At 35.9% G+C, this 14,680-nt stretch overlaps 1 protein-coding gene across 1 annotated transcript in view; it reads left to right on the forward strand.

Moving 5' to 3' along the window:
* The first annotated feature begins 556 nt into the window (after positions 1 to 556).
* LOC111057171 (serine/arginine repetitive matrix protein 2) overlaps positions 557 to 14,680 on the forward strand; it is a 64,749-nt gene continuing 50,625 nt past the window's right edge. Inside the window, exons 1-3 of the mRNA XM_039436013.1 lie at positions 557 to 788; positions 2,881 to 3,050; positions 9,251 to 9,457. Coding sequence (XP_039291947.1) covers positions 557 to 788; positions 2,881 to 3,050; positions 9,251 to 9,457 — 609 coding nt within the window. The remainder of the gene's footprint in view (positions 789 to 2,880; positions 3,051 to 9,250; positions 9,458 to 14,680) is intronic.

A 14,680-nucleotide genomic window follows, 5' to 3' on the forward strand; every position in this document is an offset into this window, starting at 1 on the left:
TATGCTACCTGACTACTGTTATATTCTCCAATTCATATTTCTTCTTTCAACTTCTACTTTAATTCTAACTCACTCACTTGTTTCCTTCATTTAATGTAATTTATCCTTCCATTCTGTCTTTATATCCCCATTCATCTATATTCATTCTTCTCACAATTATCCATATTCAGACACTCGTTTTCAACAATCTTGGCATAAAATCACAACATTCTGCTTTCAGTATTTCCACCCAACATATTTCTTTGATATTTTGTAGGCTCTCATTCTCAATTTTTGAATCTTCCTCTTTGAAACCCTCTTTGAAACCCTCTTCGAATCCTCAAGTCTTTGAAACACTATTTGAATCTTCAACTCACCCGTTCTTATCTCCGCATATTTCAATTCATCATTATGATATCCTAACATTATCCACTCATCATCCAATATTCGTTCCGTCTTTTACAATGTCACAAAGCAATGCTCCTTCTCCAAGATCCATTGAACCTTTACAATAACTGTTTTTCCAATAAGACCTCTTTATCATCCTCCTAAACGCTCCTCAACATTACCTCTCCAAATGTTATCTCTGATACGTGCCCTAATCGACGCTAAAATTGCGACACTACTCGCGCATGTTCTACTGCGCAGGTGCTTTGTTTTGTTCATAATCGGTTTGCAAGTGAGATGTGACAGTGTGAAGTGTGCAGTTTTGAAGTTAGGGAAAGTAGTGTGTAAATTAGTGCCTTGTGCTTTGGTGGATGCTTATAGGATATCAGTGTTGTTGGCTGAGACTGAATGGGATAATCCGGGTGAGTTTCTCATAGAATTTTAGAAAATTGTGAAATTTATGAAGGAGAAGAGTCACTAGATTCATGTCTGTAGTTATTCCTGAGTGATTTTGATGAATCGATAGGGTGAAAACATATAATTCAGGTTTATGTGATATATAATTCATATCTCATGTGAAATATATTTTCCAATTTGGAATTAAGTCTAGGAGTCAGAAAGCTATTTTCTCACCACACGGTAGAAGGTGACAAACAGCCTGGAAAAACGGAATGATTATTATTTATATATTATTATTATTATTATTATTATTATTATTATCATTATTATTATATTATTATTTTTATCATTATTTCAATGATTGCCCATTACAAGGTGCTGTAATCTTCTGACCAATCACAAAATACTTGAATGAAAATGTTTTGACATAGTTTCTGATTTGGAACAGTCATTTCTTAGATATTGTATTCAATCAATCATTTAGCACCAACATTATAAAATCTACTTCCTGCAAACTTTAAACAGATTAATCACCCTAGAATGTTCAAAAAAATAGTACACAATTGGTTGATGCGCAATGGAAGACAGAACATAGAAAACATTATTTCAAATAACAACTAACCACCTAATGACTTACTAAACACTAACTAATTAATAATACGCACAAAAAACTAACAAAACCTAGTCTAGAACATGGTACGCCATAGTGGAGTAGGTCAATTTCCACACAGAAAAAACTAAACAAGTAGAGGACACATTATAAGAATTTTTGTAACTAACTATTGTATGTAATATTGTAATTATCTAATATTTTGTGTAATTGATGTTGTAGTTTTAGTTTTTTTTTGGGAAATAGAAATTTATTTATTTATTTATTATTATTTATTTCAAGGCACTCTTTGGGGATCTTTGAGTTATGAGAATCAAATTGAGTCATCGATTTATTCATGTCAGATAGCAGCAGTGGAAGTTGCAGTACTGAGTAGTTTACAAACAGAAGTAACAATGCTAACTGTATTTGAGCGTCATGCTAACATAGTAGATCCACCTCACAGCTCTGCTCGATTGTAGTAAGGAACAAATGCGAATGAGCTCCCGAGAGTGTTTTCGGGAATGTTCCTGGGAATCAGTTCTTGGGCATTAGTTTCGGGAATGTTCCTGGAAATCAGTTCTTGGGAATGAGTTTCAGGAATGTTCCTGGGAATCAGTTCTTGGGCATGAGTTTCGGGAATGTTCCTGAGAATCAGTTCTTGGGCATGAGTTTCGGGAATGTTCCTGGGAATCAGTTCTTGGGCATGAATTTCGAGAATGCTCCTGGGAATCAGTTCTTGGGCATGAGTTTCGGGAATGTTCCTGGGAATCAGTTCTTGGGCATGAGTTCCGTGAATGTTCCTGGGAATCAGTTCTTGGCCATGAGTTTTAGGAATGTTCCTGGGAATCAGTTCTTCGGCATGAGTTTTGGGAATGTTCCTGGGAATCGGTTCTTGGGCATGAGTTTCGGAAATGTTTCTGGAAATCAGTTCTTGGGAATGAGTTTCGGGAATGTTCCTGGGAATCAGTTCTTGGGCATGAGTTTCGGGAATGTTCCCGGGAATCAGTTCTTGGGCATGAGTTTCGGGAATGTTCCCGGGAATCAGTTCTTGGGCATGAGTTTCGGAAATGATGTCCCAGAGATGTTTCCGGGAATTTGTTTTGGGGATTGTTTTCGGTTATCACTTTCACTTGGAAACATATTGATAATAAATCCTCAAATAATATTTTGAAATAAATTATTCTCGAACCTTCCAACATCCGTGACATCAGACCAGCTCCATCCATTTTTAAGCTTCTTTTTGTAACAATACAATTTTTAAGGTTCTTTTTCTTTTTTTGTCCTCTTCTTGTTTTATGTCTTGCTTAATTTATTGTTTTCTGTTATTGTTCTTGTTTTCCAACGATTTTGTACAATTTGATTTCCTCCTATTCTCAATATGTCTCATATTAATGCTATTATTATCCTGATACATTCCAATTTCCCTCCATTCTTAACACTTTCCTGCACTGTTCTGATCAATTTTTGTGTTTATATTTGTTTCCTGCTCTATCCTGTTACATTTCTCTGTTCGCGTGTTGCAGAAGAATGGGTGACGAAGAAAAAGGTAGAGCTGACGACGAAGCGTCAGATCGAGACACGTGTGAAGCGTCAGGTGGTCGTGGAGGATGGGAGAGTGGTTGAGGACTCGGGGCCCATCGTCACCACCAACACCACAGAGGACACCGAAAAACAGGAGTCCACCACCACTGAGGTGAGAACGTGTTTCACTGCCGCATAGCAATGTTGTTCTATATAGTCATGAGTAGCTTCACTTGGAGTGCCTCAGATCTGTGAGATTTCATATTGTCTAGGGTATGAACATAACCTCAAAGGCTCTGCTCAATTGGGTTTTGAAGGTAAAGGGAAAAGTTAGGGAGATTAGGTTTTGGCTTTTGAATGGCAATATGTTAATATTATTTGAAATGTTTTTATAATGTTTGATAATAAAGTCAATTAACGGAAAGTTGAAATACTCGCCCATTTGAGATATCATTTGGACATCATTTTCAACATCTGCTGTAATTTTGTAATATGAGTGTTTCTTCATTTAATTGTTGATCACATACTGAACTGAGATTTGTGTTCTATTTAAAATTGAATACTCTGTAGCTTCACAAAGAAGAAGGGATTCTTCCTCTTCTCTGTGGTAGCTTACACATAAGTCAATGATTGGGTGAGAATCAACAGGTTTATCATAAAAATGACACAACCAAATCAAGTGCAAATATGTATTTTCTTATTGTTGAGAAACCTCTACTATGAGTTCTCAATAATGCCATATACGTTTTCAATCAAGACACTCCCAGATAATTATCTCTCCATTATTGGCAACAATGCCAAGATTGGCTACTCAAGATCTGATATTATAGTAGCAACAGACTTCTATTATATGCATGCATTAATGAATACAACCTGAACACTAAGACATAGAAAGAAACAATCTAAATTGTATATAAGTTTTCTCTGACTGAGTATAGAGTTACATGTTATCTTATAATATTATTATGCTGATAGCTGATCATGGAACATTGTCATTGTCATACAAGTACGGAGTGAAAATGTCTATTTCTGTAGAACAGCATTGTAATGGTGATACTGCCACATTTCAAGGTGACTGACATTGGCAAGTAAAGTGAGAAAACTGATATTGCACTGCTAAAAACTATAATGATGATTAAGAAGAAGAAGAAGAAGAAGAAGAAGAAGAAGAAGAAGAAGAAGAAGAAGAAGAAGAAGAAGAAGAAGAAGAAGAAGAAGAAGAAGAAAAGAAGAAGAAGAAGAACAAGGAGAAGAAGAAGAACAAGAACAAGATCAAGAAAATGAAGATGAAATTGAAAATAGCAGAAGAAGGAGAAAGAGTTGAATGAAGAGAAGAGAAGGTCATTGTGATTTTGAGTGATGTCATCGACATATTGGTTATGGGCACGGCATGACAAAGACACGACACAGACCCGATACAGACAAGTCACCGACAGACACAAGGTCAGACTGCACGGACAACAATATGACCTAGGCCTTTTGTCAAAGTACATACTTTTTCAGCTGTATTACCAATGTTGTATCCAGTCTGTATAACTATATATATCACAGAATACACTATACACTAGAACTGAATGTAGTATTTCAGGTATTTCTAACTCTAATTCTAAGTGATAAACTTGTAGTACATTCTTGTGATGTTTGAAATAATCTAGGATCAAACATGTTTAATTGAAGGGGGCAATGTTCTTTATCAGTTCAGTTCTGTAGTTCAGTCAATTCAAAAATCAGCGCGGTATTATTGTACGGTTTTTATCAGCAGCAAGCTAAAATCTGTTGATGAATGTCATGACTTACAGCGATTTTATCACATACTTAATCAAAGTGATCCACAACTACACGTCAGAGCAATAATGAGAGAATTGGGTTCACAAACATTTCTGTATCAAATGTAGTTTTATAACAGAAATGGATCATGGGATAATATTTTAATTCCTGCGCTCAGGTTTTTAAACCTCTAAAGGGTTTTTTCCCAGAGTTTTTAATTTATTGTTATTAATTTTTAACATATTCTGCATATGATTATATTAATCCAGTTTTATATGTACAGTACTGGATTACAGAACTGTTATGGATACAGTACTGGATACAGAACTCTACAGTTCTGTATGTACAGTATTGTAAACTAATTTTTTTGAATAATGAATGATTTTGATTTTTTCTATTTGATATCTGATGAAATTTCTCAGAATCCGAGATTTCACTGAGAAATCGCACTCGGGTAGTAAAGTGAGGCAATTCTATTTGAATAATTTGTTCATTACGCTCAATATAAATGTTTTTGAATAAGTTTTAGTGGTTCCAATAAGAAATTATATTTGTTCCATTTTCCAAGAATTTAAAAATAAATGGAATTTTTTCCATCTTTCAAACGATTGGAAATTGTTCCAGGGTTGCAACTCTTGTTGTTTTCTACGGGGTAGCAGTCTAGGTGTCACCCCGACTACTTGATACCTCGTCATTTTGACCATAGGCGACTACTTGTACCCTCATAAAAATATACCATTGACGTCAAGTTGTCCCCCCGACTACTTGACCCCTACTGGACCAAAGGTACCAACTAGTCATGACCGTAAATGACAACTTGACACCTCGCACCCTCGCGTCAGGGTGTCCCCCCGACTAGTTGTCACCTCCTTAGAAAGGAGACAAGTAGACGGGGTGGCTCACGTCAACTTTTCCCTGAAAACCGGTTTTAAAATGGGACAAGTAGTCGGGGTGTCAAGTAATCGGGGTGTCAAGTAGTCGGGGTGTCAAGTAGTCGGGGTGTCAAGTAGTCGGGGTGTCAAGTAGTCGGGGTGCACCTAGTCGCGGTCCCTTTCTACATGAAGTAGTCCTACAAGAATTGCCACAAAGAAACAATTCTTTCCTTCATAAAATAAATTTATAGTAATATTTTATGAGTCACTTTATATGAATTGAGCCCACATTAGTTTATTGAGCTGAATCTTACAGTTTATCTTGCACATCGAGCTGTAAGATATACGAGTCTTCAGGTATATTCACATTACGCCAAGTTTCACTAACTATGTTATTTTTACTTTCCTTGCCCTTCCTTTTAAAGTATTGCATTCCGAAAGAAATTAAGGTACCCTAATTTGTAAATTTCTATACGTTTCGAGGTCCCCTGAGTCCAAAAAAGTGGTTTTTGGGTATTGGTCTGTATGTTTGAGTGTGTGTATGAGTGTATGTGTGTCTGTGTACACGATATCTCATCTCCCAATTAATGGAATGACTTGAAATTTGGAACGTAAGGTCCTTCCCCTATAAGGAACAATTTCGATCAAATGCAATTCAAGATGGCGGCTAAAATGGCGAAAATGTTGTCAAAAACAGGGATTTTCGCGATTTTCTCAAAAATGGCTCCAACGATTTTGATCAAATTTATACCTAAAATAGTCATTGTTAAGCTCTATCAACTGCCACAAGTCTTATATCTGTAAAAATTTCAGGAGCTCCGCCCCATCTAGGTAAAGTTTGATTTTAGATTTCCAATTATCAGGCTTCAGATACAACTTAAACAAAAAATTCCAAATGGAAAAGATTGACCATGAAAATCTCTACAATTAATGATCAGTAACATTTTCACCTAAAATTCAAAATAAGCTCGAAATTCCAGAAAATGTTATTATTCCAATTGCAAACTGTTGGCAACTGTTGATTCTATTAAATCATCACTATGAAGAGATAGCAGACCTCGTGTGTCTCCAGCGTGTGTCTCCACCTGTCACCAGCTGGCTTAGATTTTTGCATAGTAGACTTGAAATGCGCGGGAACACTAGCGTCAGGTGATAAATTTTCATAACGGCAAGGAAAGTGTTGTGTGAGTGCGCCACACCAGATTTTTAAATTATTAAATGAATTTAAAATATTCCAATTCACTAAAATATGTCTTCGGAAAATGTAGCCGTCCTATCTCCAAACATTGAAAGCTACTTTACAATGATGAGAATGGGACAAAAAAGTAGCTTGAATTAAATATTTAACATTGGGTAATAGGACGTATTTCTAGCGTTGCTAGATTTGAAGAGACCTTTACTGCTTATATATCTCCAACTTCAAGTTCAGAAACAAAACAAATCTCTACAGCTTGATCCACTACAATCTGTCAGCATACATTAGACATTACATCTATGCTTCTTACTTAACCAAAACTATGACAGTTTGAAGTGAGTTGCGCGGCCCCACCTTACCTTCACGTGTGGTAGCTATCACATTTTGAGTGATGATTCAATCATTGCCAGCGGTATGCAATGGCATTGAATAACCTGGTGTGTATTGTCGTGCCAACTTACATGATTGCTATCAAATCACACAAATGATATCATATCGAACAGTTGTGTCAAGGAGAAATTTTATTTGTTCAAATGCAGAAAATGTTCGTGAATTTGAATTTGTAATGCAACTACTTATGTATAGGGACCGATTGACAATGAGATATAATTCATGAAATTGAATTTTTGTAATGTTGTTGATTCATTTCTATATTTCTACTGTAGAATAAATCATGAACTGATTTATGTTCTTAGTAAGTAAACTGTAATCCCATACTATTAAACGAGAAACTTCTGTTTATATGTTTAAATGTTTAGATGTTCAGATTTTTATATGTTTGTATTTCACCGGATCTCGAAAACGGCTCTAACGATTCTCACGAAATTCAGAACATAGTAGGTTTATAATTATAAAGATTCGATTGCACTAGGTCTCATCCCTGAGAAAACTCGCTGAAGGACATTAGAAGGATAATTATTATTCATCCTTGGAAAAACAGCTGATAATAATTATTTCGTCGTCTGTTGGTGATGGAAGTGAGTGAGCGAGTTTATGTGTGTGGGACTGTGTCAAAATTATGACTCAGCTGTTGAACTTTTTTAATAATTCAATCAGGTACTTAGTGCCGGTTGCAAAAAAGCCGGGTTATTTTCAATCCTGATTGATTCCAGTGGATCCATCTTTTTGAAATGGTCTTCTCTGATTTGGTTCACGTGAAGTTAATCAGAATTAAAATGTAACTGGGCCTTTGTGAGGGAAATTTTTGCATTCATCTGGGAATTAATCTCAATTTACTGTGATTAGATGAAACATTTCTGTATGAACGTTATTATAATTTTCTTCTTTCGTAATACATTTTTTATGCTTTTGTACCGATATTTTATATTTAAGTTGTGAGAGATTATTGGATCATGAGTCTATTTCAACGCTCATTGAGAGTCAAATTGGAGTAAGTCGATATTGTATAGTGTAGAGTGAATTTTAAATAATATCAGTACAGTGAGAAGTGGGGTATAACGGGTGTTATGAGTTAGTGTAGTTATACGTAATCACAACCTAGTATCGAAGCATATAGTAGAGTACCGTACTATGAAAAATTCATTTTAGTTTCATAGATATTCAATAATTTAATATAAAATATCAGCTTTGTGCTTTCCAATATAATAATACTAGCCGTCAGGCTCGCTTCGCTCGCCATATCCGTCTAGCCAGACGTTTAGTCTGGACCCCCGACTGGATCGTCCAGGAATGAGATCAGCAGGCTCGGTTCGCTCGCCTGCATTTTTCGTTCGAGCATTTTTATCATAAATGTTAGGACAATCCAGTCGGGGGTCCAGACTAAACGTCTGGCTAAACGGATATGGCGAGCGAAGCGAGCCTGACGGCTAGTAATATAATATTCCCAGGATTGAAGTAGCAGTGCCCGATCAATTTTTCCGCGATAAATGTATTTAAATCTTCAACTTGGTGCCAACCTAACAAAGTCAACTCAACTTAATGCCAATCTGACAAAATTATTAATTTAGTTGCCAGTTAACAATTACTGTTTCGAAGAGGTACTCTATCTAGATTATAGTTCTATAGTAACATATGATTTGGAAATTTCAATTATAATTAAGAGATTGGGAGAAGAAGAATATACATGCTAAAAGACGAACTTTAAACCCTTAAAAACAACCCTTTGAGTTAAAATATTTGCCAAAAGATTTCTTAGTGCGCCTCTAAAGGGCCAACTGAACATACCTACCAAACTTGAACGTTTCTGGTCCGGTAGATTCTTAGTTCTGCGAGTGAGTGAGTGAGTCAGTCAGTCAGTCAGTGAGTGAATGCCATTTCGCTTTTATATATATAGATTAACTAAAAGAACGGTTCAATTCAAAACTGATAAGCTACAATGAATACCAACATTACTTTTGATTCTGATGTGTTACCTTTGAAATGATCTCATGAATTAGTGTCATGTGATGAATCAGAATCTGTATAATCGGAAACTGCCAAAAATATTTAATAACAACCACACTTCTCATATTCCATGTATTATTGCAAATTTCTGGATAAGTTGATTTGATTGTTCATTTTCTTACTATTTTTGTGCAGAAACGTGACCTAGCAGGAGATGGCGACAAGGAGAAGAACGGGGAGAATCGAGACAGAGAACTGGAGTGGTCTGCACCGGCTGGCACAGTTGCTACTCAGGACGGACTGCTCCGAGAAGTAAAGGAGAAGAAAGTGTACAGTCGGCAAGAGACCAGTGAGCTGCTAGAGACTGAAGATGTGCAGCATTTGGGGGATATCACTGATCAGGCAAGTCATGTTACAAAAAAGAGAAGTAATTTGTATTTTCTGCAAAAATCTGTATATTAACTTGAGAGAAGTCTGTAGATATTCTTCCAGAGCCCTTGGTAGTTCTTACTGAAATCAGTACTCTTCATAAAAATTCCGTTTTCCTAGAGATACCCTGAAAAGTGACCATTTCTGCACTGATTGCAGGCCGCAAAGAATCACTTTTCCGCACTAGTGCGCAAAGTGAGTACTTTGCGTACTCCAGATTTGCAGCATGACAACGCAAAATAGTTAGTAGGTTATATGGAGCACCAGTGCAGCAAAATCAAAATTAAGTTGGTAACACTCATAGTGAGGCCCACGTTATAATGGCAGTGGAGAACAGCGTTGCCTTGCCATTATGTGCCTTGATTATAGTCATTTCAATGCTTACATTACATAAACCCCCTTCAAGCAGTCAGATAAATTTTCAATTGAATTACTAATCATTATAATTCAATTATTATTATTCAATTTTAAATAATTAAGGTTTTTATTAATATAAAATTACACAGAAAAACATTTGATTGATTTCAGGGAATTTTACCCATAATTACCCACTTTTCATATTCAATGGTAACTGTAGGAAAAATTTAATGTGAAATACGTGCGCAAAGTTCGTTTGCTGCACTCAAGAAACCATTCCGCCCTTGCCTACGGCTCGGGCGTAAACGTTTCTTTCGGTGCAGCAAACTGTCACTTTGCGCACTAGTTGCACAAATAACTATTTTCGGAATCAGTAAAAATCTATATTCCCCTCCCATATTTCTCCATTTTCGTTTCATTTCCTCTTTAAAATTTTGTTCAAATTTTCCTGGTATTCTTCTCCTCCTTCCCCTTCTCCTCCTCCTCCTTCTCCACCTTCTCCTTCTCCTCCTTATCCTCCTCCTTCTCCACCTTCTCCTTCTCCTCCTTCTCATTCTTCTCCTCCTTCTCCTCCTTCTCATACTTTTTCTCCTTCTCCTCCTCCTTCTCCACCTCCTTCTCCTCCTACTCCCCCTTCTCCACCTTCTCATCGCTCTCCTTGTTCTCCTCCTTTTCCTCCTACTCCTCCTCCCTCACCTCTTTCTCCTCCTTTTGCTCTCACTCCAGGGTAATAATCCAAATATTCAAAATAATCTGTCACCATGATCCAATGTGATTAAATATTCAGACATAAATTTCGGAAATTTATTTATTTATTTATTTATTGAATCATTGAGAATTATTTACAGAAAAGTACCACAGGCTAACTTACTCCCAAAACGGTTCCAATTCTAATTTTTACAACAGTCCAAGTGTAGCTAGAGGTTATAAGAGTCACTACAAAATTCTTCAATTACACACTCAATTTACAATCCATACAAACAAAAATCATTTTTAAATGAAAAAAATACTTCTAAATTGAATTAAATTACAAGTGATTCAATCATTACCAGTCATTTAATTTATTCTCTGTGCAATTCTGTAAACCTTTTTCATCTCAATACTCATTAACTGTTCTAGAACAACAATATCCTCCTCCTCTCCCCACTCTTCCTCCTCCTCCTCCTCCTCCTCCTCCTCCTCCTCCTCCTCCGCATCCTTCACCTTCTTCTCCTTCTCCCCCTCCTCATCCTCCCCCAACTCCTACACCACCTACACCAACCACACTACTCCTTTCCATCACAGAAACAAAATCCACTGTCATACTTTGACAAGGTCAAATATCCCTAAATAGTTCAATACTCTACAATTCACTTTCCATTTAAAGTCATGTCTGACTAAATGATCTCTGATACTACAAGACACGATTACAAGAACCTCTATATCTATAGATACCCATTGCCAACATTAGTACTTGCATTACAAAAATGTACACAATACCTATATCTATAGACTAGACCTAGAATATCAAGTTTACTAGCTTCTTTATATCTATACTTTTCCACAATCATCATAACGATATCTATGGAAGTAGTATGGGATATATCTGTATATATTACTGACTACACCTGGAATATCAAGTTTACTAGCTTCTTTATATCTATTCTTTTCCACAATCATAATAACGATATCTATGGAAGTAGTATGGAATATATCTGTATATAATACTGACTACACCTAGAATATCAAGTTTACTAGCATCTTTATATCTATACTTCCCCACAATCATCTATTACAATAGTATGGACTATATCTGTATATACAGGATACACCTGGAATTGAATGAGATCATGCGCACAATCTACAGTCCGTTAAAAGCAAATTACAACAGTAATTACTATTATGACAATAGTATGACTGGAACAACATTACACAGTTACTCACAGTAACTATACAAAACTGTACAGGGTATCATTATTATTGGAACTATAACTCTGTGATAACTAAAATACAAGTAATCTGTTTATGGGTTTTCCAGTGACGGAATTTTATTAGTCAATAGATATAGGGAATATCTGGATGGATATATAGATGTAGGAAAGGCCCAAGGTGTATGAAAAGTTCATAAAATAGCAGTGGAAGTGGAATATAAATACAAAAAAAAGAATTTTTTTTTGGCAAATTAAACAAAAATTGGAGGAGAAGTAGGAGGAAAAGAATAGAAAGGAGATGGAGGAGAAAGGGAGGAAGAATGAGATGGAGAAGAGTAGCAGTGGGAGTGAAATATGCATACAGTATTATTAATCTGAAAATCATTCAAATTCAAAAATCTACTTTGTGAAAATAATTAAAAAATGAAAATTTTGTGTAGTGAACAACTACAAGACTCAATCTATTTCGGACTATGTGTAACCTTATCTAAATTTGGGAGAGGAATAGCACAAGGTTACCTTATTTTTCTCTCCCTATCATTTTTGATGTTGGACTTGTATGAATCAATAAAGAATAAATCTATTATAACTATAATACAAGTCACGAACTTTTAGTTTCCTTTTTGAGGCAAATTCAGCAAAACTTGATGGAGAAAAAAGAGGAATATATTATAGGATGAGGTAGACCAAAGGTGTATGATAAAATATAGAATAGCATGGAAGTGGAGTATGAATATAGATACTATAGAGAACAGTATGGTCACGAGCTGTCATGCTACATTCTTATAGGCATTGTCAGGATAAGGCATGAAGGTATAGTGAGGTTCACTGAAAATGGTATTATTTGATTAACATTGGTGTTGCCAATCCTTGTCTGTCATTCGACAAAGCAGATAGCGCTAGTCTTTTCTAACTCCAGATCGTTTTTTAACAATGTAAAAATTGAATTTATCAACAAAATATCAATTATGGGAATTTATTATTCAACAATTGAAGAATATATTTTCTTAACAAATGAAATATAAATTAGTTTTTCCTCCACCTACTGTCTAAAGTACTTACTTTACTCCCTGAAACATAATACTAAAGTGTCACTTTTTCGCTCTCGGTAGTAAAAAACAGAAAAACTCCCTAGGGAGGAAAAGTGACTCCATTTAAATTACATGGGAGGCATCTCTATTTTAAAACTTACATTGTAATAGGTTAGAAGGTCTAAGCTCAGATGAGAAAGCGTAATAGAGGTGTCTGTCATTGAGTCAACTGAATTCAATAGCACAACAAGAAATTTGATCAACTCATGAAATATATGTTTGTATGATATTATATTCTTGATATTAGTAGACGATAAAAATTTATATAATTTTTGAAATATCTTATTCTATTCAAAATACCAGCCAACAAGTATTTTTGATCTGCAATTCAATTCTGAACCGCGTGATCTGGAGTCAGCCATTTTTGGTAGACATCCAGCTGATATTATTGTGACAACTTTTGCTAGATAGCGCAATCGGCAGTGCCAATCAGCCGACCGGTTTCTAGGTTTTAGATTTTAGGTTATGTTGCTAGGAAACATTGTCACCAATACGTAAGTTATTAAAATGATTTTATTTGCAGTTTTTATAAAAAAAATGTAGATGAGGAAAAATGTTGTATACATCACGAGCGAAAAATACGTTTTCTCCCTCAGGAAAATTGTTTCCCTCGGCTTCGCCTCGGGCTTCAAACTTTTTCCCACAGGGAGAAAAAGTCGTACTTTTCACTCTAGATATACAAATAACTAATTCTAAACAAGACTGAATAGTATCGGATATATATCAGCTACCCTCTAAATTTGAGAGAGGAATAGCACAAAGTTACCTTGTTTTTTCTCTCCCTATCATTTTGACGATGTACTTATTATATCAATCAATAAAGAATAAAGTTTTTCGTGACGAATAAAATGCAGTTGTAAGTTTTGGACAGTTTATACTTCATCAGATTCACAGGTATCAGCTATCCTCTAAGGAGGGCAGTGTCAAGGCAGAGAATCGGCAACGCTGTCCTCCTATCTTTCTCCACTGTCATTATAACGTGGACCTCACTATAGACCGACATACCCAACCTGCGAGACTTTAGAGACATTGGAAAGTGGGCGAAGGTCATCATATCTCAGCAGTGTAATTGCAGTTTAGCGTTACAAGTGGACCCCACTATAGCCTATATAGCCTGCAACCTAGGCTAGGCTTCAGCTTAGTAGCCTACATTAGTCTTCAATCTACCCTATATTGTCTATATCATCGATATAACTGTGGGTTTGTATACCCTGAACTTAGCCTAGTTTATAATAGCTTTTGCAGCCTATATTAGTCTCTAAAGTGGAGTCCACGTTATAATGGCATTGAAGAAAGATAGGAGAACAGCGTTGCCGATTCTCTGCCTTGTCACTGCCTTCTATAGAGGATAGCTGATACCGGTATATCTGATGAAGTATTAAAACTGTTCATTCTTGTCAAAAAAATATCAATTATAGAGAGTGACACAGAATAACGGGAACTTTTAAAAACGCCATAAAACATTAGTGGGAAGGGCAAAAATGATTTTATCCGAACTAATGTGAAGTTCAAGACTTGCCATTTCAGGATTATTTATAACATCTATCACTTTTGACAATCACTTCTTCAAGATGGCTTCCTCCTGCACGAATACACTCTTGAAATCTGTGTTGAGATTCCTGAACAATTGCTGCAACATTTCAGCTGGGATATTGTTAATTTCATTTTAAATAGTCTGTTATGATTCAACCACAGTTATTGGTCAATTTGTGAAGACGTTTGATTTGAGATAGCTCCACAAACAGAAAATTGGAGATGGACAGATCATGGGAGCAGGAAACGCAGATGTCGCAGCGATCAATGAGGAATCGTCAACACAGATTTCAAGAGTGTAGTGT

Source organism: Nilaparvata lugens, chromosome 10 (genome assembly GCF_014356525.2).
Source record: "Nilaparvata lugens isolate BPH chromosome 10, ASM1435652v1, whole genome shotgun sequence".
Lineage (NCBI taxonomy): Eukaryota > Metazoa > Arthropoda > Insecta > Hemiptera > Delphacidae > Nilaparvata > Nilaparvata lugens.